The sequence below is a fragment of the Ciconia boyciana genome, chromosome 8 (genome assembly GCF_034638445.1).
Source record: "Ciconia boyciana chromosome 8, ASM3463844v1, whole genome shotgun sequence".
Classification (NCBI taxonomy): Eukaryota; Metazoa; Chordata; class Aves; order Ciconiiformes; family Ciconiidae; genus Ciconia; species Ciconia boyciana.
In genome coordinates this window covers 23,795,561-23,820,510 of record NC_132941.1, presented here as the reverse complement: position 1 = coordinate 23,820,510, position 24,950 = coordinate 23,795,561, and the positions used below count along the sequence as shown (strand labels likewise).

Here is a 24,950-nt window from a genome sequence, read left to right as displayed (position 1 = left end):
CTGGAGAAATATGAATTAATATGAATTAAGTAGCTCCTCTCAGGACTAGCAGGTCAAAAGCACGTTGAATTTGCAGTTCCCAGGGGCCAAGTCTATATTAGATCCACTCAAACAAAAAAAAATGAAGCCTTTAATTTTAAAGGTCCCATATTTAAGTCCCTGAAACATTAAAAAAACCCCTGATAGATCAACTTGGAAAATAATCCATGAGTCACTCTAAGCTATCAGACATGGATACCCTCAAAGAGGTTGGAAATAGCACCTAATTTGTATTTTTCCTGCACTGAACATCAGCCTGAAATACCCCAGGGCTGATACTTTCAACCTACTCCAAGAAACCTTGGAAAAACCAAAGCCATGGATCAACCTCTCCCATCAGTCTTCCTCCATTTTCCTGATCTCTCAAAAAATTAATGTGCCTGGAGGTCAAATGGGCTAAGACAAATGAATTTTTCATGGTCACAAGACCCACAGGCATCCTATGGGTTGAAGCTGTAGGGCATGTTTGCCATACCTGACTCTCTCTACCTTCCTTCTTACTGTGACACTTAAATATGGTTTGACCTTATGGGATGACCATAGGACCTTATGGGATAAGATGTGTAATGCAAAGCTCCCATGCACAAAACTAAGAGTACCATGAGAACTGGAAGGACTGCTGGATGGACTTAATAGTTGACTTCAGAAACCCTTAGGATCTGTCCCAGAAGCTCTTCTAATGTGAAAAAACCCAAATTATTTGAGAGTGGGGGTGCAGGAAACAACAGCAAACATCTTTCAGAGCCCCAAAACTCATCACTGTGATACAAGTACAAGAAAAAAGGGCAAAGAGAGCGTGCTTACATTTACAAACAGAAGCCCTGTCCATTATCCAGATCAAAGAGGAACAATATTCACAGTAGGTGGGGATGCTGTACTGGGTTGCCTTAAAAATGTGACCGTTGTGCTCTTCCACCTGCAACAAAAAAGACTGGACGGTGAGAAAAACGAGAAGTTTGCTGCAAAACGGGGAAATGAACACAGTCAGCTGTCCAACTTTTAGCTGTTATTTGCTATTTTTGTTTCCTTTCCAGCCCAATAACCCTGTAGGCAGCCCAAACAGACATCCAGCTGGTATGGGAACCAAACTGTCATGAAAGGAGGTTAGAAACTGCATTTGAATGAAGTTGGCTGGTCAACCTCTCCACATTAAGAAGGTCTTCTATGCATCCATGGCCCCTTTTTGCTCTGCATCTGCATCCTTCCTAGTACTATCATATCCTTTAGGAAAAAAAAAAGAGATGTAATCTCCTATATCCCTGATATTAGAGATGTAAAACACACACTATAAGTTTATGCAGAAACCCAGAACAACACTTTCTGTTTCTCTCAGTTCTTCTATATTAACTCCTGACATTACATGTACTGTCTTGACTGATGTGGGATGTGTTTTCAGAGGACAACCTACAGTGATCCTTGATCAAGAAAACCAAATCCACCTCGTCCATCTTTCTAGCACGTCCTTTAACAGCTGCATGTTCATTATGGTGTGATGTTCAGATCTCAGCATAGGACACATCATGAGCAGGTCTCTTATCACTCGTCATTCTGGCCACAAGGACATTAATTTTTTAATGTGCAGGCACAGAGTGCTCAACTCACCACATCTGCTTCCTTTTTTCTTCTCTTTTTTCGTTCCGTTTTTGGAACCTGGTAATAGAAAGAGATTTAAGTGTATTTATGGGCAATTTCCCCAGATAAAGCGTACAGAGGGCTTATATCTATCTTTGCCCACCGCTTTCCAGCCCCATTCGCCAGCGCACCTGCAGCCCCAGGGGAGTCACTTTAGAAAACCCTCCTATGGATCACCCCGTTTTCAGAAATCTCCTGGACAACTGTCCCCATCTTCATCTCAGAGTTGGGATTAGCTGCTCTGCCTCCAAGTCCAGCATTAGTGACCTAAAGCTCTCCCATCTCATGCAAGCCACCCAAGGAGGACGTGGCACAGCACTGCAGGCAGGTTTTCTTCTGAGCCGGCTCAGCCTGCTCAGAAGAAAACCTGCCTGGAGAGGACTTGGAGCAGAAGAGCCAGAAGATGGATTATTTGTACAATAAACAGCATCTCCCAAGCCCAGCATGAGACCCTGTGGTTGTCCTTGCAGACAATAAGGAGCACAAAGTGAGGAGCTCAGGTTTGTGAATGGCACACTGCAAGCTCTGACTGCTTTAAAAACTGTAGCTAGACCCCAAGGACAGCCACTGCCCGTGTCCCCTTTTCCTGCAACCCAACCCATGGTCAAGCATGTGGTCACCTGGCAAGATGCCAAGAGACGAAGAAAGCATCTGTCTCTTTCACTTTCCCTCAAAGACTGAAAAAAAAAACCAAACCCAAAACTAAAAAGGAAGCACCAGGAGCTGCCTTTCCAACCATCCATAGACGGTTGCAGCTTTGCCATGGAGACAACATCTACATGTTGGCATTGGCCAAGGCGCAGCTCAGCCCAGATGTGAACTGGGGTTTGCTGAGCCCAGTGAAACACAACCAATGAATCATGCCTTACGTGCCAGTTTATGCTGTCTATCTCAGCTTAAAGCAGAGGAGAAGACAATAGAGATTCCCATGTGTCTACAGAGAGCACAACCGCGCAAAAAGACAGTTCCCAAATCTTCAAGGGGCTTAAGAAAAGTGCTGACTACCTTCACTGCAGTGTAGTCCAGGGGTTTGTACTCTATCATATATTCATCCAGGAAGACTTTGAAGGTATTGACCCAGACTTTAACTGGAGACTCACTCCAGACCCTCTGCTCAAGCCTCATGGTCTTCTCTAGAATCTGCTCGAACAAGGCGTACAGGTCCTTATAGCGGATGCTTTTCCCATCATCCATCTTTTAAGGAAACAGAAACAAAAAGAAAAGGATTTTTATACACCCCAGATTGCCTATTCTGCTCCAGACAATTATTTCAGCCTGACCAGCTTCCAAACACTTGGGGAAAGTCCAAGTATGATTAGAAGAAGGAAAAAAGGATCATCTAATAGAGAGTTGTTTCATAACCTTTGGCAGGGTGGCTTCTCAGTGCACAGAGCAGGAGGACATTAAATGCCAGCTCAAGTCTTAGAGGGAACTTTCTGTACAATCTGGGCAATAAAATAGCTTTTTTTGATCACGGTGATCACTAAGCCATAGCGATCATTGCTCAGATTCAGAAGTAGCAGAAGAGCAGAGCACCACATTGCTCAGATGTCCACCACTCACAAATTTAACTCCAGGCACTTTGGGTGGCAAATAGGAGTTTATTGACTTACTGTCATCTCCCATTTGACTGGGAGCAAGCTGTAATGAGGAGACCAGAAATCTCCACTCAAGGAGGAAGAGTTTAGTCCAAATTTACAGCTCATGGGACTGAATACAAAGGAAGAGCATCCATCCTTTGGGATGAGCAGACCAGGAATGGAAGGCTCAGCAACGTCTCCACCACCAGGAGGACACAGAGCATCTTGTTTCTCCTGGAGGTGGAAGTTCTCACCCGTCATCCGGTCACTTACTGCCAAAGCTGAGGAGTAAAAGCTGAAGATGTTTTGTCGGAATTCCTTCAGCGCTTTCTTGAACACGACATCCACCAGCGTGTCCTTCTTGCTGTCCTCGTTATCCAGTTCATTCATCTGGGAAACCAAGGGGTTTATGCACCCACGCCACTTTTGCTGTGGCAGAGCACCACATGAGATGAAGCATCACTAATGAGCAGCTGCTCCACCACTAGCACATGATGTTAATAATGATTACAAAGTGGTTTCTCCTGCATGCAAACTAGAAACACAAGCACTTCCCTGCAGCCTTCAACACCTGCCTTCCTAGGTCACCCATTTCTGATACCACCAGGGGCAACTGAAAGCAATGGAAGCACCGACACTGCGGTGCCCATGCAGAATGACTGCATGGTGCATGCACAGTGTGCCCATCTTTTCTCCCAAGCCTGCCCTGGTGCATGCTGTGCACCCTTAGACGAATTATTAGTATTGCTACTGCTGCCCCCAGGATAATTTTGGCTTTGTGGCGTCTGCCTGCTCTTTGAACTCTCTGATGATTTATCTGGAGCAGTGAGGACAGGAATTACCTTTTTCAGGAGAAACTCATCCATGCTTTTCAAGTCGCTAGCGCTGGTTATGATTTGCAGCAAGTCATTCTGCCACTGCACGGGCTCCAGAGCCACATTGCTGATCTTGACGCTGCGCTTGCGTTTCACTTTGGGAGAGGGCTCCTTGTTCTCCTTAAACTCCCGACGGTAGATACCAGACAGCTCAGGACTCCGTGGAGGGGTCAGGTGGTGAGGACCCAAGTCTACAGGCAATAATGAAAAAGGGATAAAGAGATTGAAGAGCAAGTTAGTTAACAAATGCTATTTCCCAAGTTCCACCTATGGCCTGGAAGAGAAGCAGGGTTATTTCTTGGGTAGTAATAAAAATCTATGGCTCTTGATGAAGTCTTAACAAGTAAAAAATACCAGGCGTAATCTCCCAGATCTGCAGCACAGCAGGGTAACACAAAGTTCTGCCACTAAAGTAGGGAGATGGGCATCGGAGTAAACCTGTGGAAGAGAAAAGCAGTGTGGTACTCATAGGAAAACTAAATGTCATTTCTCCTTTGGTTATTTCCTCCGTCCAGAGGGGAACATCTGTCCATGTCCAGACAGCTACTGGAAGGATTAGCAACACGGAATTCCTCAAGACCCGTTTTGGATCCCATCCTCTAACCTACCTGCCATTGTTTTGGGTTGACGCCATCCATGAATTCAAGGGACGTGAACCAGCATGGACATTCAATTTGTGCAGCTTCCCAACCCGTTTTCCCATAGCAGCCTCAGCTAGACCATGCCATCGTCTATGATACTCCTATTTACAGATACCCTAACCCTACAGATAAACCAACCTTCCTCGGTTCTATATCTTTACCCAAGCCCTATATATTGGGCTATACTTGGTTGTAGCGTAAAGCCAGATTTAAACTAGCTTTTCCGTCTGCCGTGACAGTCAATGCAATTTCTCTGCTCCTTACAATACCAGCAGCATGCTACCCTACCACTTACCTTCGCCAAGCTGCAAGCCAGAAATCATCTCCCTGCCGGGGGCTTCTTGCTCTGCGTACAGCTCCAGTAGCTCAGACTGGGTAGCAAGCTTCTCCCGTGGGGTCTTCTTCTCCCCCTGCTTTCCCTTCACCCAGAACCTCATCTTAGCTCGCTGAGGCCTGGAAATAATTAGTGGGAAGAGGAACTGCCTTAACTAGGAAAATGTCCTTCTATCCAAAACTACCCCAAATCTCCCAGACCTTCATGGTGTTTGAGGAGGAGTTAAATCCACACAACTTCTATCAGGGAAACCAGGCTATGCATCCTCAGGAAAGGCAAAAAACTCGAGTTTCACACATGCAATTGGGTAGTTTGGGATGGAACACCTGGCACATGGCGTCAAAACTTTATCGTGATATAAGCAGGACTCCTCTTCTAATTGGGTGTGTCCACAGTCACATAGGAAAGACAGGACGAGTAACTCGCATGCTGGGTTTGGCTGGTGGAGCTCCAAAGGAGCCAGGGTGGTTCAGCAAGGTGATGGAAACCAAGAAGGACACGGGAGGGACTTGTCTCCCATCTCTAGCCACGTTTCCTACCTCCTGTCCAGAGCCAGGCTCTTCTGCACAGCCTCCAGCTTCCCAATCTCCCCCTGAGACATGGTTTTGTGTAGTTTCGTTTGGCCTTCCCCAGCGGTGAATCGCTGCATCGTCTGTAACGATTCCAAGCACAAAGCATTTAAAAATGAGACAGCTCTTGGGATGCCAGCTGATTATTTTCTTCCTAGCAAAATTTAGATATTTCATCTGTTATGTCTTTCTATGTTATTTCTATATGCCTACAGGTGAAAACCTACAGTCCTGTTGAGCTAGTTACAACTAAAGAAATATTTTAACAACTCCTAAAAGAGAAAGGCATTTCCCTTGCTCTGACTCTACATCGACGTCCAACCTTCTTTCTCCTTGAGCAACCAATGATGAAAATCAGTGTGCACCAAGCCACAGGTCCTCATCACCCAGCTTGCACAACTGCTCCACCACCTTGGTCTGGGCAGCCCAGCTCTCCATCCCAGAACACCCATGTTAGCCACGATCGTTAACCATGACAAAGTAATTTATGGTGTTCCTAGCACCAAAGGAACCCTCGACCACATAGATATGTCCTATCAGAGCCTCCTCCTCCAGCTCTTGTTGAGGACTTTGCAGAAAAGAAGTCCAAAGTCTTTGTGCCAAGGACAGGTTAAAATTAAACCTTTAGAAATAAGAGATTTTGCAACTTTAATACAAAGGATTTCCACTTTCACCACCATTTAAAATGTCCTGGGATCACTTTTAAGGATGAAATGAATTTGCAATAATTCAACCTAACAGGATTCCATTAAATAGCCCAGAAATAGTCTTGCCATATTTAAAAAAAAAAAAAAAGGGCAATTTTTGTTCTTTTTTTCCAGTTGCAGCTGTTATTTTGGAGTTTGACTCCTGGAGGAGACAGTTTCGGCATGAGGAAAGCAGGGAATCAGGTTGTATGTAAGGATTCAGAAGATGATGGTCAAATATCTCCTGTAGCTTTCCCACCACCTAAATGTCTCAACTGAACACACTGTGTTTTTAAGCATTTCCTTTTCTTCTATTAAAAACATTTCAAATAAAATTATATAAAATATGGGCTGCAGGGGAGTCACATTTACCATATTTACTCTCTGAGTGTCTTATTTTTCACCCCTGGACTAACCTTCCTATCAGCCACGAGATGGCAGCACATAAGGCAAAATTGCCACTGTGAAAGAAAGTGCCTAAACCATCAAAGGGTTTCTTGCTCCTGTCGGTGTTACATTTAGGTGATGATCACACATAAATTGTGGATGGGTACTGGGAAAAAAACCCCTCAAAACCCATAAAAGTGATTTCCATCCAGCCCAAACTTACTACTTGCTTTTAAAAATGACCTATTAAAATATTTGCCTCCATGATATAGTTTTGTTCTTGAGTAATTTCAACTTTTTAATCACTTTCAGTGCTTTTTTTTTTTTAAAAAAAAGTGTATTCTGTGGGGGAATTTACTCCCTTTTTTTCTATTTCAAAGCCATTTAAAGCACATTGGTATGTGCTGACCGTGGCAGGCAGGCTAAGGGGATTGCTGAGGCAATGCAGAGGTTGGTTTATAGGACACCACAGACACTTTCTTTTTTAAATATTTATCATACCTACTCCACAAGCAGACCTGGCATACAGATTTTGGAGTAGAGCAAAGCAAGTGAAACCCCTGGCTCATGCAGAAGACTTTGAGTCAAAAACATCTGCAATGCACTTTTTAGACAAAACTGGAAGGATTTTCGACCAGTACTACCACGATCTCTCTCTCCTGTGCCCCAGTTCTTGACCTACTATTGTTCAGCGTTTCCTCTGCTACCACAGCAACCTCTCCAGCTTTTGAAAGTAAGGACTAAAAGGCATTTTTGTCACAAGATCGTTCTGTTTGAGGGACTCCTCCAAGAAGCTGTGATGGGCAAGGTCCTCGTCTGGATGGGAAACCTTCTCAGATGCCAAGACAAGCCTCTGCACCAGAAAATCCCCAGCCAAGGAACACCATAAAGCACCATGCGCGGGTAAATGGCAATAGCCAGGGGGTCTGGAGTTGTCCCCTGGATGAAGAGGGGACCAAATATTTTTCCTCTGAAAGAGCAACCTGTATTTTGCCCACTGGCACTAGGAAGACGTAACTGTGGCCAAGCGAGATGACTTGTCCCAGCAGGCAGCAGTGCTACATGCTGCATTGAAGAGCCTCCTAAAGTGCAATGCTCCCTCTGAATGGCTTAGGACAAGAGATCTTCTTTAATTGCTGGCTCTTCAGGCATGCTTGGGATCAGCTGGTGGCAGATACTTGGACTGACGTTTGTCAATTTGTAGCTTTAGTATGGAGGTTGGAGCTAAATTGCTGCTTCGTTATTCAAGACTCTCTCTAAGAGCTTCTGCTGAAGGAGAATGTAGTCAGAAGTTACTTCTGGTGTGGTTTCTCTAACCAAGGCTTTCTATTTATCTGCTGCAGGAAAGCTTTCCAGGCTTAGGTGCAAAACAGAAGTGGTATTCATATGTGTTGACCACAGCCAGGAGCTATTCCTCCCGCTCATACTTGTCTCACTGCAAGGCAGGTTAATCCTCAGCTAATCACTACCCAAAAAGTTCAAGCAACCTTTGAAGGCTTGGTCTTGTCAGGAAGCCCTTTAGCCTTAAAGGCTCTTTGGAGTCAACTGTACCTTCAGCAGCCACCTTATATACTGGTGCACTTTGGGTTTCAGCTCTGTCTGAAGATGCTCTCGGTCTTTGCTGCTCTGGTATACCCCAGACTTAGGCCAGGAGCATGGGTGGACCTCTACTTACCACTGGTGATACACAATCATTGACTTGACGGTCAAGAAACCAATAGGCATAACAGGCAGGTTCACACCAGTGCAGCTGGTGAGCCATCACATGCTCAACTTCACAAGGTCGCACATGATCTTTCTTTTGTCTATCCAGCAGCCCTTGGGCGCCAAGCAGAACATTAAAAGAGGGTTTTTTTGAGAGTTGCAGCTGAGGGCTGGAGCTGTATGAATAAGCTATTCACTAGCACAGAAACCAGCGTGCACATGGCACCTGCCTGACTCAACTTCACGTGAACATCACAAGACACAACGAATATGCCTACATAGGCATCCACCTACTTGAGCTTGTACCCAAACCAACACGCACCAGGATTGCTCTATCATAGACTGCTTCATTTGCAACACCCAACTGGGCTCTGCTAATAAATATGAATAAGCAGCCCTAAATTTTGCTACTTGTGGCAATCATGACCCAGAGAAGCCACAAACCAAAGGGCTGGTCCCAAACCTGCAATACAGAATACAGATGGAAACACTGTACATGTTGTCAGGACATACATATGTAGGGTATTGCTGAGCACACAACTTCATGGGTAGTATTTGCTAGAAAGCAGAACTCAACCGCACAAGGGATGAAAGTGCTGACCACCAGTTAGAGCTAGTGATGGAGAGCAGAGGAGAAGAGGGATATAGGAGAGACAAGAGAGAATTGGCACCTACTACTACTTGCATGCGGTGAGAGCTGTTAAACCAGGTGAGCAGAGTCCCAAGGAGCATTTCTAAAGAGTGGGATGAGCCAGGTCCCTTCCCAAGGATGGAGCTTGCCAAGCACCTTTCGCATCCCAGCAGGAAAGATATCTACGGCTAAAAAACCCCTAATGCTTTGTAAGAGAGTAGCCTCCAGGAACGCAGCACGGAACTCTGGGTATGGTGTGGCCCCTTGCCCAGGGCTTGCACCAGGCTATGTAAAATACTACATTTTACTACATAAAATTCTCCCTTTCCTGATTTACAAGCAGGGAGATGCACTAAGATGCAGCCAAGTGAGCTCAGTTCACAGAGCCGTGTCTTTCAATCAGGTTTTGAGTATTCCTGGCTCGAAACCAGTAGAAATTTATCAAGAGCAACCTTAAAAATTCACAGAATTTGTAAATCTCTGCCCCCTTCCCATAAGGAAATTATCCTGGGAAAAATATATCCTTTATAATAAAAGCTGCTAATAGAAAAGTCAGGAAAAGCCCTCCTTGGCTATCTGCCTTTCTTGGAAAAGCAGATTCTAGGATCGCACGAGAGGTTTACCGGACCCACAGAAACGTCGTGCCACAAAATAAATAGCTGACTTTGGTTTTCATGCTTTTGTTCAGTTTTATACTCAGCTCCACATCCAGCATTGTAGCTGGAGCAGACGAGCAAGGCAGCTCTATGCAATGCTCCACCTGAGCTTTTATGGCAGGAGACGATTCCTGGTGTTTATCCACACTTCTATGGGAACATCTCTGCTACCTCAGGAAAAAAATATGAGTGGGTTGGAAGCCACTGGCCTTTTCCAACCCTGAAACCTCTTGGTTTGTGATTTTCTGAAAGCAGCTTATCCAGGCGGGAGATTAAGCCTGAGATGCAAGTGCTCTGCAGCACAGGCTCACATAGCACAGAGCTGTAGCCTGTGGACCCACCAAGGGACACCAGTTACTGTGCTTGAAAAAGCCACTATTCGGGTTGGTTTTTTTTCTTTAAAACCCACTATTTCACTATCACTATATTTTTATTGCCCAATTTACATGTTTTTCCTTTCTCTAAGACACCATCTGCCAGCATTGAGGACTGAATAATCATCGGATACTGTGGCTAAGAATACAACAGCAAAAGTAATAGGAGGTGCAAGATTTACATAATTTTCTTTGTTGTCTGTTGCTTTTTGGACAATGTTTGCTTTGATCTTTTCTATGGATTTGTGTAGATCATTTTTAGAGCAAAAAGATCGTAGGGGGACTTTGCTATTGAGGTTAAAAACAAAAAAAAATAGGCAGCTGTGCAATACAAGTTGCAATGCTACAGTAAAGCTATGGAAACCATAGCTGATATTGAATCAAGCCAGAAAACATCCCTGTGGCCAAGAAATACAAATGATTTCCCCATTTCGCATCCATTTCTACTGTGTTCACTGAGTTTACCCATCTACAGCATCCTTGGAAGTGGGAGAAGAAGCGGTGGAGGGATCAGTGCAGCTAAGGTTAGCAAAGAAAGGCTCCCGCAGCTCTGCTTGCTCCCTTTTTTCATTTCCCCCACCATGCTGGAAAAATTACCATTTCGGAGTCACTGTAACAGGCCTGCCCCAGCCGGGCTGCAGGCACTGCCTCGGGATGAGGAAGTTGGTCAGAGGACAGAAGGAACTCAAAATTGCCATTGTAATCATCTTCCTCCGTATCCCCCTCCCCATCAGCAAAAGTACCTCTAGTCAAGAAATCGGAGCGTGTCCGCGCCATGCGGGCTTTCTTTTTATGGGTCGGTCTGGGAACCTGCTTGACCAAATGATAAAACAACAACAACAAAAAAAGGTTTTTAAAATAAAAAGGAGATTCTACCGATGTTTGGTGTCACAGCATAGCTCAAGTACGGCCTTAAGACATCTCTGAGTGACATTGCACCCCATGGAGGAGACACAATATTATATCTAGTGCAAAAAAAGAGGACCAGGAAAAACAAAAACCAAGACAGCACAGTGAAAATGGACAATCATGGATGTTACTCAAATGTACATTAAACCAAACCAAGACAAGACTACGTTGGACAGCATTTGCCATCAGGATCGCAAGATCCTTTTTATCCAGAGCTGCTACGAATTAATGTTATGGGGGCTTTTTATTTTTAAGAGAAGGTGTGAAGGTTGCCGTACTGTGATATCCCCCCTTCCCTATGTCTAGCAGCCCTTGTACTTTATAGTTTACTACTTTGAAGCTTTTGAGGGAAAACTGGCAGAATAAGTTCCCCCCCGCCCTGTTCAATTAAAAGAGAAGATAAGCAAGCCAAAACTTACCTCTCCTCTGCCAGACCCCGGCATCTTAAATGGCTTCCTAGCTAGTTCAACCTTGGAAAGGCATTGATGACTTGCTTCCCTGCTGAAACACAACAGAACAGAGATGTTTCATCTTCTCCCAAAAGCCTTCCCACCATGCCAGCCCAGCTTGCAGGAGCATACAAGTGCGCAGCCCAAGCAATCAAGAACAAATTTCAAGTTTGAGGTCAAGGGGTTTTGGAATTGCTTTGAATTCCTCAGGATTTGAGTTAATACCAAAGGACAAGAAGATGTGAAGTTCTGCCTGCCAACTCTACCCATCACAGTACCTTTTCACTTCTAGATTCTCAAATGTGATTGTTCTGTTGCAGAATAAAAAGTAAAATACAGGAGTTTTTAATATTTTTTTTCCCTGTCGCTTGTTCTGTGCATGAACCAGGAAAAGAAATGGAAATAAATTTTTTGGGGGGGAGATTATTCTCAAAAACCCACTTCCAAACCAGTTCTCCAGGACCTCCTGCAGATTTTCATACCAACTGGTTCAGAAGGAGAGCATCCTCGCTTTGCATTTAACACAGCATTAAAAAATATGCCTATTTAAAGTTGCTTTTTGCTCAGCTCACTCTTTCTACCATCACTTCTGACTAAAACCCTCACCATGCCCATGCACGAGGGATGCTGCTGGCTCTACTGGGGGGCAAAGGGCTATTTTTTAATTGACTGGTCCTTTTCCCCATCACATGTGTCTCGACTTAGTTAAAGAACCTGCATAAATTCAATGGGAATCTCCTCCCATCGCAACGGCATGTAACTCACAAGACTGCTACACTTGGAGGTACCTTAAGTTATCAACAGCAAACATTCACTGGTAGCTTTTGCCTTGGAAAGGGATTTGGGGGGGGGTTATGCCCTTTTTGAGCTAAATGGCCAAAACCTCTCCAAAATTAGGCAAGGCAGCTTAAGCAACATGATAGAGTGAGAGCAAATGTTGTCCCAAGAACTTGCTGCGGTCTCTAGATCCTGTGCTGGAACAGCCCATCATTTAAGCAATGCGATGGAGCTGAATGACTGCTAAGGCCATTACACATGTAATTATATATGTAAGCAATGCAATGTCAAAAGTGCATTCATATCCCAAACTCCCTCCAGATAGTTGCTGTTTTTAAACCTGCAATTTGGTAAGATTGTCCAAATGGCTTTGCTGGCTATGTTAATTCTACAGTGAGCAAGAAAAATCCTGAAATTTTCTGCCTTATCTACTCATTTCTACTCTGATCACCTAAAAATCCCAAGAATTTTTTCTTCATCTTTTAACTTGAGAAATAAACTCCTATCACCATCCATCTAGGGTAAATGAAAACAGTATCAACTCTCTATTAATTCACTTCACCTGCTAATGCCTATGATTATCTCCCCTGGCTTACATACTGCCCATCACATAAGAGACTGAGAAATCATACTTCCAGCTATTTTTCCTTTTCCTCTGATCTCTGCCCACTTGTTGCTAGAAAATCAAGAAACCCGCCTTCATTTTGCTAGGTGTTTTGTACAGTCTCCAGAAACAATGTTCTGGACCGTTTGTATAAAACGGTCTCTAGCAGAACAAAAAGCCTATGGAGAAAGCCCACGGAGAAAGCACATTGTCTTTTTACTCACTGGAGGCCGAAGGGATTGTCCTTCGGTGTGAAGAACATAGCACTTGCCCTTGTCTCCTCGGTGGCCTGGATGGGCATTCGGGGCTGCCGGAGGCGCTCCATCTTTGAGAAGTGGCTGCCTGGGAGGTCCCTGGGGTCCAGAGCTAGTCTGGAATGGCACTGGGGTTCGAGCACCAATCCTGATTGACCTTCTCTTCGCTCCATGAACATGCTGACAGGTCTGTCTTTGGGAGCACTGTGGGCTGGAGAGCTTCCCCTGGTCCCAATGGTGAGACCTTTAATGTCCACCAATGAGGCTGGAGTCAAACCTGTGGTGGGGCTGTGCTCCCCTCCGCTCTGGGGATGCAGGATGAGGACCGACTGAGGCCGGCTGTCTGTTTTTTTGGTTGGTTTGAGGGAGGGGTCCTTCATTCTGCTCTGCTCAGCCCTCTGCAAAGCCTCCACCCTCCCTTGCTGCTCGAAGGCTTTGCGTTGTCTCTCCAGAATTTCCTTCTGCTGACGGATCTGCTCCATCATCTCTCTCTCATTTTGCAGCTGAAGCTGCTTTTGCCGTTCCTCCTTCTCCACATTGAGCTTTTCCAGTCTCTTGATAACAGAGTCTGGAGAATGGGCCTGTGTCACAGTCGCTGTCCCACGTTCCTCTCTCTTGGTAGAGGACTTCTCCTCTTCCTCTCCTCCCAAGGCTCTGCCCTGGTCTGGCTCAGAGTCCTTCCTGACCTCAGAGAATGTAACTGTCCTCTCCTCCCTTTCCATTGCTTTGTTCCTCAGGTTATTCTCCACCAGCTTCACCTTCACGTTGTCTTGTGGGGGAACATAGAAAGTAGGTAGGTTGCTGGAAAGGAAGGCTTCTCTCTGGGGGTCACAGACCACGTGCTCCTTCGCGGTGAGGTTATCAGGTAGCTCCAAGTCGGAAGGCATCCTTCTGCAACCAGGCAAGTTGCTGTTCACATCTGCTGCACAGAAAGACTTCTCCTGCAGATGAGCGTGGGGGCTGCTAGGCAAAGAGTCAGTGGAAAACGACTGTGCATCTTGCTCATCTAAAACTAAGGAAACACGCTTATTGCTTGGGGTATCTTCACAGCTTAACATCTCGAAGCTCCCTTGAGAGCTTTCGCTCTCCGGGGTTCCCTGAGGGGAATGAAGTGCCTCAGATACAAGCTCAGTGGACCACTGCCGCTCTTCTGAAGGTGACAGCCCACCAGTGGACCGGACCTTAAGCAGCTCCAAGCTAAATTTTGCCTGTTCCAGTTCACGCATCCTCCGGCTTTCTCTTTTTGCACGAACCACTTTTTTCTGGTTGAGATCCTCCAGCGACTTGGGTCTCTCTCTAACAATGACCTCCTCTTCGGTGTCCATCCCACTCTGGCTACTAGCTCTCTCATGCCTTTTGTACAATAAATTCACAGAAGTATCCAGTGGGTCCACATGATTCACCCGATTATTCTCCATCAGCGATATATGTTCCTCTATAGCTCTCACTCGCTCTTCAAATGAGCCGTCCTCCCACTTAGATGGGTCCCAGCCCTTAATTTCCAAAGCATCATCTGCCTCCAGTCCATCCTCTTCCCTAACTGACAGGCCGTTCTCCAGCTGTATCTCTTTTAATCGCTGCTCTTTCAAAGCTCTAAACCTGCAAGAAAGCAGAAAAACAGTACATCGTACCCCCGTGCCCACTCATGTCCCTTCAAGGCACTGCACTGGTGGCATCTCACCACCACCACCATCATCACCTCACCACCATCACCATCTCAAGCAACCCTCCTTGCACGTCCGGTGCAAGACGATGCAAGTGCGCGTTCAGTTTTCAATCTTCTCCTCTTATGCCATGTCTCTTACTCCAGGATTTCCCCAATGCACCTGAGAGCTACTCTCATGCTGATGGCAGCAGCTCCAGCCTCCATCCCTGGTCTAGCTCGTTTGCAAGCTGATGGAGCCAGAAGAGCTTAACTCATCGCACACCCTTGGCTTCTCCATCTTCACCATCCTGCCTGGGCTGCCTCTGTTACAGCTAGCAGGGACTTGTGCCCCGTACCAAGAGCTCTTTGCAGCTCCCAAATCTTCCACCCTATGGCAAGGTGCTCCACACCTTGCAGGCAGCACCTCTGGAGAATGAACCAAGACCTGCCCTGTGGCCTGCAAGCCAAGGCACGGCTGGAAACCCTCTCCCCTTCACAGCACCTGGCTCCAGTATCTTCTGTCTCTGCGAGACAGCACAGCAACCAGATTGGTGAGGCTGAGTTAAAAATAGGCTACTTAAACTGGTGCTTCTGCCAAGGGGAAAAAAAAAACAACCAAAACCAAACCAAAACCAACTCACAAGTATTTATGGCCTTGGCTTTCCACTGTCTACATGCTCCAACCTGAAATAGGCTCTGCTTATTCTAAGAGTAGGACCTGCAGCTAAATAAACTCCTTTGTGGAGTGGACAAGCAAAGGATCAGGGCTGGACGGGACAGGGTCAGGGATCCTATGAAGGCACACCATCTTCTGTAAGTCACCGTAGCCTGAGCAGTGCCAGAATTCACATCAACCACATACCTTAGCGCTTTCTCTTTCAACCGAGGCCAACAGTGTTACCTTTGTCGTGCTAAATATCCTCTGCACACCGCTTGCAAACAGACGACTTTGCTTCTGCTGGCTGTGTAGGACTGCTTTGCGTGGTGTCCTCGCCAGGCTGCCTGGATGCTGGTGGCTGCGTCGTGCCGCCGCTTGGCATACTCCCGCCAGCAGCTCTGGATGAGGTGGGCTGCAAACTGCATCTGAAGGAACCTCCGCCTCTCCACAAAGCCACGCCAGTGGGTCTGGAGAACAATGGCAGCTTTGCTGAGGACGAGAGGGTCTGGGGATGGTTCGCCTTGCTTTTGGCTCTGGTAACTACGCCAAAATCTCTGCAAACACAGCAGACAGTTGCTTGTAATGGGTGTTGCATGGGGATGGGATAGCACCTGCCTTCATGCAACCTTTCCAGCTCTGTCTCCCCCATTCCCAACTTATTATGGCATTAGGAGTCAAATCCTGATTGTAAGCTCCTTACTTGGAGAGGGAACCTGATTTTACCCATCAGCTGTATCTGTAGGATTCGTGGATTGTAATTTGCAACAAAATCAGGCACCACCACCTACCTGTATGATCACTGCAGCTCGCCTTGAGCTCAGGAACTGCCTCCTGCAGAGCATGCTGCGGAACCAGCGCTGCAGCAGTGTGATCCGGCGCAGCACCTCCTGATGGAGCAGGTCCTGCAGAAGCTGCCGCTCCCGTTCCTTCATGAAAACCTGGCGAAAAAAACCCCCAAAAACACTAGTATGGAAAGCTCCTGCCACCACAAGACAAATTATTTAATCCTCTTGGTTTCTGTGTCCTGGACACCTAGAAGAAAGTTCAGCAGCTGATTTTAGTTAAGCCACCTCTAACAGGTTTCTGCAGTTTCATCTACAGCCTGACTGTCCAAGCTCTGAATTACAGAGCCTCTGCTTTCCCTTCAGGGAAGGCAAAATGACAGCTATCATATCAAGCTGTGTCTACACACAGACATAGTTTTTTGAAGGCTGCCTCATTACAACCAGACCTGTAACTTGGTTAACACAAAACAACGATGTTCCTTACTATTTTGTGTTAACAATATTCAAAGTTTCATTTAAGCCATTGGCTTCTGGCAAACAGAAGGAAAATAGTTTCATTAGTTAAAAACATATATAAAGATGTTAATTTATCATTACAGAAATGCAGGCAAATGTTATATCTGTATCTTAAATGTAAGTCTGAGCTGAGGATAAACATTTACCATTGTTCTTCCAACTTGGTAATTGTCTGGATCGAGTTTTATTTTCCAGAAGAAATCATGGATATTGTGCTTAGATGGACTGATTCCTTGTGGCAGAAGGACATGGAAATGGTTCACAAAATCCTGAGAAGGAAAAAAAGAAGCACCAAGATTTGGTTAGATGGGTTCTGCTGTGTCCTTTCTTCCGTAAATAACGGATTTGCTCCACTGGCCACATGAAATGGGATCTATCGAGTGAGCAGAAGAACAGACAGCATTTTACGGGCTGGAAACACAAAGTTTCGTTCACCATTTGTGGTTTGATGGGAAACACATAAAAGCAGGGACCCAGCAACGTACAAATGTCTTTCAGTGAGGGAGGAGGGGTTCTGCAGAACCCACAGGGTCATCTCAAGCAAAAAATGCTCCAAATCCTCAGCAACGGCCACTATGGAAGGGGGTTACCAGCACCTGCAAAGCATCTCTGAGATGCTCCATTGGTTACTGCTGTGAGAACTCAAAGAGCGGAGGAGGTATGAGAGGAGAGATCCTTCCAAGCAACGTTGGGATCCATGCTCATGGCAAAAAAAAAATTGAGCAGTTTTCCTTTTCTAAACAGCTGCTGTGCAGGACACGACATCTGGCCCAAAGCAGCTGCCAGCAGGAAACAAATCGGCACCAGCAAAGCATGAAAGGACTGACATGTGCGCAAAACCTGGCAAACACATGGAAAAGAAGAAAACAGGAAAAGCTGGATAACTCCTGAGAGGTTTAGAGGATGCCAATCACCCTCACAATGGGACACAGCCAGCACCAACACGACAGGGCAAATGCCATTCCCAGGTGATTTCAAAACATGCGCAAAAGAGCGCGTGCAGATTGGGTACCCTTTTTTACAAAAAGGAAGTCCACATTACAAAAAAATACTGCTTTTGTTCAGAAACCATGATGTTATCTGCAGAGGGGCTCGTAGCCCTCAGCTAGGTCTAGACCAGCTTGCTAGAAATCAGCAGCGCAGCAGAGGACCACTCCATGCCAGACATCAGCTCATGACATCCACTGCCTTGCAAGAGCTATAAATTCATTACCTTGTTAAAAAAACAAGCTAGCAACATTCAGACAACTCTGATAATGATGCTAATGGTGGGGAAAAGACTGAAAATGCTTTCCACAACCTGGAAGGAGTATTTGCAGCTGTATCCCGACTGGCGAATGCGAACAGTCTCCAGCATCCCCGTGTACCGCAGCTGCCTGAGCACCAGGCTGTCATTGAACCGCAGGGGCAGCTGGAAGGGGAAAAACAGGCCAACAATGAGCAAATATTTCCTTTAACTGAAGCTTTTAAACACATGGATGGGTAAACGGATTCAGCAGATGTAGCACATCTGCATGACACACATGTTGGCAACAATGTTGAGGGAGGGAGGGAACACGGGTCCCCAAGAACCAAAGTAATCCCACCAGGGTTGAATCCTGTTTGCTTTCAAGCAGCCATCAGATGGAGACTTTAAAACAGCTAACTAGATATATAAAGCCATAAAGAAGGTTTTTTGAAGCCCCTGAACTGAATAAGACCCCCCCAAGGGCACAGCTAATGGGTAAGATTGCAAGCAACTAAATAATCTCCTAGGTGTAAAGCTTCATCTTTAAATGTCTGGGTAAAACTCCGAAGGATTAATCTACAAGAAAGCATCACTACTGCAGCCTTCATTTTAAACTGAGAGTCCTTCGCCCATGAGACAAATCAATCCTTAAAGCCAAATTCAAGAAATATGATGCATCAGTGATTCAGTTTGAATAATGTGGCTTATTCTAAAAGTATCTGCTTTTACCTCTAGAAACTTTATTTTAAAGAAGTATTAGGGCTCAGTAACAGCACAAGTGAATTCACGGCTCTGTAAATCTCTATTACGGGCGGCAGGAGCTTCAAAGGAGTCAAATTAATTTATTAAAACCAATGTATTTTTCATATAAATTAAAGCCATATATTTTTCATATACATGTTTCTACAATTACAAGAAAAGCCAGTGCAGTTTATCAAGAGCAACACCCAAGTGATAACATCCATGCTTGCCATTGCTCATATAAAAATATCTTCTAAATCCAACTCGATTTGGGGCTTTCTTTTCTTTTTAACCCCTCTGTAAAAATTTCCAAAATATTTCCAATATGATTTTTAGCAGTGCTGCTTTCATGGGATAGAATTTACCTTTTCGGCATTGGATCGAATGCACTTGACAAAATAAGGTTCTGCTTGGCCAAGAGTCTCCATCAGCTTGTTGAGCGATGCCTGCAACAGAAAAGACATCTTCAGTTGGGAAACGGAGAAGAGACCACGACAGATAATGAAAATTTTCCTCTGTCCAAAGCGACTTCATGCAGCATTTATTCCTGATTTTTAATTGTCAAAACATTATTGCTGGCCTAGAAAGGAATTTTCTTAATCACAGTTTTGCAAAGGGAAGATCTGGCAGCTTTCTCTAATTGCTGCTTTCCATCGTTTGCTTGTCCCTGTCTTCTTGAGCAAACTCCCATTCTGCCAAATAACTTAATTTATAATGATTTTAAAAGCCTGTGAACTGTAAACACTTCATAGGCTGGTTTTAGAGGAGAATAGCTTCAACGCTGGCATATTCCTGGCCATATTCCTCTGCTGAAATGCACAGTTGAGATAACGGAAAATGAAGGGTTTTCCAGGTTCCCATTTTATATTTCCCCTTATTTCTGCATAATTTATTAAAAGTCTAGCCCATAAAGATTAATTTATATTGGCATCATTGCTACGCACAACCGTTCCAGTGGGACATCACGCCGAGTTATGCCTCTACCTCACAAATCTTTGACTCTTTTGCGACAAAGCACAAGCTCTTTGAATAAAATCATACTGAAAATCAGAGCATGCTGAGTCAGTCTGTGGCTGGCCGGGCTGTCGACTGCATTTTTTTTGCTGTGCCCTATAAATATTTTGAATATCTCTAATTGCCGAGCACATTACTGACATGGTATTAGTAACGTGCTCCAGAGTTGATTACTCCCAGTTTTAACAGCGTTTAAAACTCAGTTGTGTAAAAGATATTCTGTTGCATATTTACTATAAGCAGAGTTATAAATTTTTGAATATATCTGTTAATAAAACAGCATGATATTAGAAAGAAGCATTTTGCCTACAGATCTGCTTGCAGGAAGCCTTTTCTTCTCCTTCTGATCATTTTAAAGACATCTTTATGGGAAGCCTTTCATGTTTAGAAAAATTTATCTACATCCAGGATCTGCGGAAGAGGATGGATCCCATACACATGCGATGCAGTTGCGTTATGCGTATATTAACCACATGCAAATGTTCCCATCCCAGGGAGCAGCGGGAACACTACAACATGGCAGATCTCCACTGGCGTGCTCCTGGTTTTCTTAAAAGTAGACTGAAATCACTCTTTTTTTACAAAAAAAAAAAAAAAAAAGAAAAAGCACCTATTAGGAGATCTCAATCACCAATGATGCTGCAGCATCCCACTGTGCCCCACACCAGGCTGGTGGGAGGGAAGGTGGGGGGACACACAGGATGCAACCCCTTTGCCAAAGTGCCCTGCTGAAGGCCCATCAAGCAAAGTGCTCCTGGCACTGGAAATTGGATCGTACTGTGACTGCTGGCCCCATAGGAGGGGGTATTTCCATTTCATCAGCAGCCAGCGACATCCCGCACACAGCAGATGGTTCAGGCACCCTCTGCCATCTGGTACAAGCTCTGATCATCGGGAATCCGTAAAGGACATGTGAGGTCCCCGGATTAACCCCGTACCCTGCTCCTTTGTCCGTCTGCCTGCAAAACTTTCCAGCCACCCACTCTTTCACCACCTGTATTTGGTCTTTCAGGGGGTGATGAATTGTTTCAGCATCACCCTGTGCTAGAGAGGGCAGCATCCTTTTCTCTAGGGTACCACCTGCACACAGAATAAAAAGGGAGGCTATAAATTGCTGTGCTGCAGTTTAGGTACCAGTGGTCTAGTTTTCAAGTGTGAAAGCCATTGCTGCTCTTACAGCATCCTCTAATACAGCTATTTTGCCTATAGATTACCGTAAGTATAGGCATGGTTAAAATCAATAGCAGACAGAGCAGCTGCAAGCCTGGTATTCAGGCATTAGCCACAAGGCAGCATTTATCAGCAATAAAAACCCCAAACACTGGTGATAGGAAACATCTGTGTTTCCTGCCTGTGACCCAATTCCATGCACTGCAATTTTATTAGCCTGCTCTTGATAAAAAAGCAATCTTGCAGGCTTGCCCAGGCTGCTCTCTTGAGAAAATGCTTCTCTCTTACGAGTGTGAAATGGAATTAGGGCTGGAGTGCCCGGCGTTTGTCTAAAAGGAGGAGCAGGCAGTCATACCAGAGCTGCCTCCAAATTAAATATGCTTTTATTCATTTAAGTAAAAAAAGGCTGTGTTGTAGGGACAGCTTCTACATTGTCAAGTCACCACTAGTGAACGTCAGAAAGCATAAGGAAAAGGGTATCTGAATGATCTGCTTTGCTGCATAGGACTAGGGGGGAAACCTTCACAGTGTTTAGTGGTCTTTCATTTGTATGTGCTGTAAAAATATATATAAAAATCTCAATCACACACCCTGAGGCTTTACAGAATTTCATTTGAAGGATGAACAGGTTTCAGGAAGGCATTTCACTCCAAGACTTCCCTGTTTCAACCTCCCCATGGTATTGTATGAATTAAACTCTGCAGAAGTGTATTTTAACCAGCATACCATTAGACTAGACTAAGCTTTATATATATATATACACACACACGCAGATGTGCATTCTGCAAATTATATATAGATTTATATATATGGGTGTGTCGGCATGTATATATTTAACTACTTAATCTTACCCAGATCTATGCATGGAGACTTTCTAAAAATGACCCACATCTCCAAAAAAACTACCAAAATTACAAGTCAAAACCAAGCCAGACTTGCTTAGAAACTGATTTTTAACTGAAAAGCTGCTTTCTAATATTACCACCTGCTTGTGCATGTGTCTTGTATCAGTTTCCAAGCCCTGATGCACATATTGGAGGATTATTTTCACCGCAGCTATTCCTAGGGACAGCAGGCTGGCATACAGTGCCGACAACACAACAAATGCTGTATTGATCCCTCCTCTGAATTCCTCTGCCTGCCTGGAGATACTGCAGCAGTATTTTGACCTTTCTGCCCCTATTAAAATTCACATTGTGGCTGGCTTGAAAACAGATTGAATTTCAGATGCTGAATGCAAGTAAAAAGACTGTAAAAATGTCGTTTCGGGATTTTGTGGTTTCTGGATTCAGCAGAGAAAGCATCACGATGCAATGGCTTGGAAAGTGAGGTACCAGAGGACAGTGATGCACCAACATCTCTGGTCTGCAGCTCATCCTCATGTCCCATCTTGCTCCACCACATCATCCCCCACAATATCCACCATTGCTCTTGTTTCTCACCATTTAGATAACTGCAAGGTGTCTCCCAGCTTACCCAAGCCACCTCCTCAGCTGAACTCATATCCTTAATGGTGGTGAGGATGGGACAGTACTGTGCCTGCAAGTGTCCTCCTAGGCACCCTGGGGACCTGGAGCAGGTATTTGCTTTTAATTCACCTCTCTGTATCAAAGACAAAGGATTACCTGGAACTGCGCGCTGATGCTGGGCGGTTTTTTCTTCTTATGGAGATGGAGGAGAGATTTGGTAATGCGGTCGTGCAGTGTCAGGTTGGTTAAGTGCTTGAGGGACTTCACATCCAGCATGTGCTGTGGAAGAGAGAGACTCCATTTGTTCTTTATAAATATAACTAGATCTTATCACCATGCTATCTGCTATATTCCTCTTTATACCCTCTGCAGGGCTTCCTTAGGTGACCACCCTACTTAATCTCAACAGGTAACATTGAGGAATAGCTTGAAATGTAACTCTGCTCTATTTGGCCAGAGCCAGATCACGTTCCTCTGAGCTCCTCTGACGACTTGCTGAGGGCATCTTTGACCACAGGAAATTTGGCTTTTGTACCCACTAAGGGCTGCAGACAAACCATTCACTAAAAATGAACAGTTCATCAATTAACTGTGCCTCTCCACGTGCAACGTGCATGCAGAGAAGAGTAAAACCGAAGTTTGCTCCTCCTGGTCCTCCATTCCCAACCACCTAAGCGGCACCAGTAAGGACCACAACAAGCATTGTTCTTCTAGATACAACAGATCTCTTGGCATCTCTTAAAATACAGTAAATGCAGCCAAGATGAAGGGAAACTGAATATTAGACAAGCCTGTTGCCTATCAGATACCGGCCCTCTTGCATAACCTACCCACTCATTTTAGAGATTTAACTACCAAATTTCACCAGCACGTACATACTTCTTCCCAGGAGGAGGAAAAAAAGGAGCCAGAGTAGTTCCAAGAAAGGAAGATGTAAGCGTTCATACAGTCCCCTCCCAGGGCTGAAATCCTTTGGTTTTATAGAAATTAAAGAGCCTTGAACAGAGCTGAGTTGACCAAGGTCTTGATGTAGACATAAGCGGGCTTCCTCACACCCATCAGCATCTCATCACTGTACCTATAGTCTTAACCCGGGGACCAGCAAGGTAAAAATGCTGCTTCTTACTCACCTTCGGGAGACTGGGTTTGGCTTTGAAGTTCTTATTTCGCCTGGGGAGATAATAAATGGCTCAGGTTAATCCACATGTGCAACTGCAGAATGGAGGAGTTTATGAAACAAGCTCTTCCAAATCCCCTTTAGCAGCTGCTTTCTATAACCTGCACTGAAACTGGGCTGCTTCTGCATGCTGCAAACTAGTTTTACAAATTTAGTGGCACAGGTTTGAGAGGAAGGTATCTAATTAAAGGGAATTGTTACATTGGAAATGATGGGGATGCCAGTAATTTGGGTAGAACTAGGGAACGGCATCGCGAAACGATTAACCACCCTCTGCTTTCTCATACTCCGCATTAACTCCAGCCACCTCAGCGATGTTCTCTGAACCTTCTGATGAGGCTCCAGCGTAAATAATCGACATAATTTCCCACCTAATTTGTAAGGGAAACTTTGATATCATGTTAAAAAATGTGACTGCATTACATCACTGTCATATCTTGAGTGGTTTGACCGGGAGATTCATTCCTTCTCTCTCTTCCCTGCATTTATCATTACAAATGAATGACAAGAGTTAAATAAATCAGATGCGTAAAACATACTGGGGTCACTTTGACTCAACTGTGAAACGTCTCCAAGTCTACTTGAAACCCTGATATTTTTATATTTTGGCTATTTACATTCCTCTAACTACTCATGCTGCTCATTATGCTCCAGGAATAAAGCCAAAGTCTCCTCCTTTTGCACTGACATGAGGATGCCGTGGGCCCTCTCCAGCAGCTTGCTGTTGGTTGTATTGACAAATATCCCATCTTTGTCTAGGCAGGTGCTGGGGCTGGCGAGCCTGCTGTGCCGCATCCCCATCCGGCTGTTCCAGCCAACCGTGTAGGCATCGCTGCAACAGCAAACACAGCACAGTGTTAGGAAGACATAAAAAATACTGGTTCTGTGACAAAATAAAAAATAAGATCATAAAATAATCTGTCAGTAGAAAATGAGAGTTGCCGCTTTATTCTTTTAACAGTAAATCTGCTCCCATGGGACGAGTTCATGATGCCAGACACCACATGAAGTGATTGGCTAATTAAGCACCTTTTAAAAATAAAATATTCATAAAAGGATCAAAACTATCAGCAGGAGAATAACAGCTTCCAGTTCTCCCAGTTGCAAGGCTTGGGTCTGTAGATACCCCGGTGGTCCGAAGGATATGAGACTATGACCTCTGCCATCAGCCTTGCCATCATAAATAGTCACAACTTTAGATGCTGCTGCTGACGACTCTGTCTTTTCTAATTCATGCAATCATTTCATCAGGAAAAGAAAAAGCAAGTATCATTTGCAATAAACTAATTATTTGCCACAAACGAAGGATGCCAGCCCCAGCAGGACTGATGGGTTGGCCCAGAATCACTCACCTGGACCTGATCACAAATCACTCGCCAATTTGGTCCTCTCTGCCATGGAGCAGAGCTGCTTTGGTCTCCAGAAATACTCACCTGGCTGCAGAAC

The 24,950-nt window shown here is 44.9% G+C and overlaps 1 protein-coding gene across 13 annotated transcripts in view; it reads right to left on the bottom strand.

Annotated features, from left to right (window-relative positions):
• Window positions 1-24,950, bottom strand: part of MYO9A (myosin IXA) — a 186,491-nt gene that overhangs the window by 10,139 nt on the left and 151,402 nt on the right. For 5 of the 13 annotated variants that reach the window (XM_072870641.1, XM_072870640.1, XM_072870639.1 and 2 more), the window contains 19 exons: window positions 24,193-24,336; window positions 23,458-23,497; window positions 22,484-22,606; window positions 19,040-19,120; window positions 18,006-18,116; window positions 16,852-16,974; window positions 16,193-16,342; window positions 15,648-15,958; window positions 13,072-14,700; window positions 11,437-11,518; window positions 10,706-10,921; window positions 5,641-5,753; window positions 5,063-5,220; window positions 4,481-4,564; window positions 4,094-4,317; window positions 3,525-3,680; window positions 2,677-2,865; window positions 1,642-1,689; window positions 844-955 (listed from right to left, as the gene is read on the bottom strand). In XM_072870641.1, coding sequence (XP_072726742.1) covers window positions 844-955; window positions 1,642-1,689; window positions 2,677-2,865; window positions 3,525-3,680; window positions 4,094-4,317; window positions 4,481-4,564; window positions 5,063-5,220; window positions 5,641-5,753; window positions 10,706-10,921; window positions 11,437-11,518; window positions 13,072-14,700; window positions 15,648-15,958; window positions 16,193-16,342; window positions 16,852-16,974; window positions 18,006-18,116; window positions 19,040-19,120; window positions 22,484-22,606; window positions 23,458-23,497; window positions 24,193-24,336 — 4,094 coding nt within the window. The remainder of the gene's footprint in view (window positions 1-843; window positions 956-1,641; window positions 1,690-2,676; window positions 2,866-3,524; window positions 3,681-4,093; window positions 4,318-4,480; window positions 4,565-5,062; window positions 5,221-5,640; window positions 5,754-10,705; window positions 10,922-11,436; window positions 11,519-13,071; window positions 14,701-15,647; window positions 15,959-16,192; window positions 16,343-16,851; window positions 16,975-18,005; window positions 18,117-19,039; window positions 19,121-22,483; window positions 22,607-23,457; window positions 23,498-24,192; window positions 24,337-24,950) is intronic. The other 8 variants (XM_072870643.1, XM_072870644.1, XM_072870645.1 and 5 more) reach the window with 8 other exon arrangements.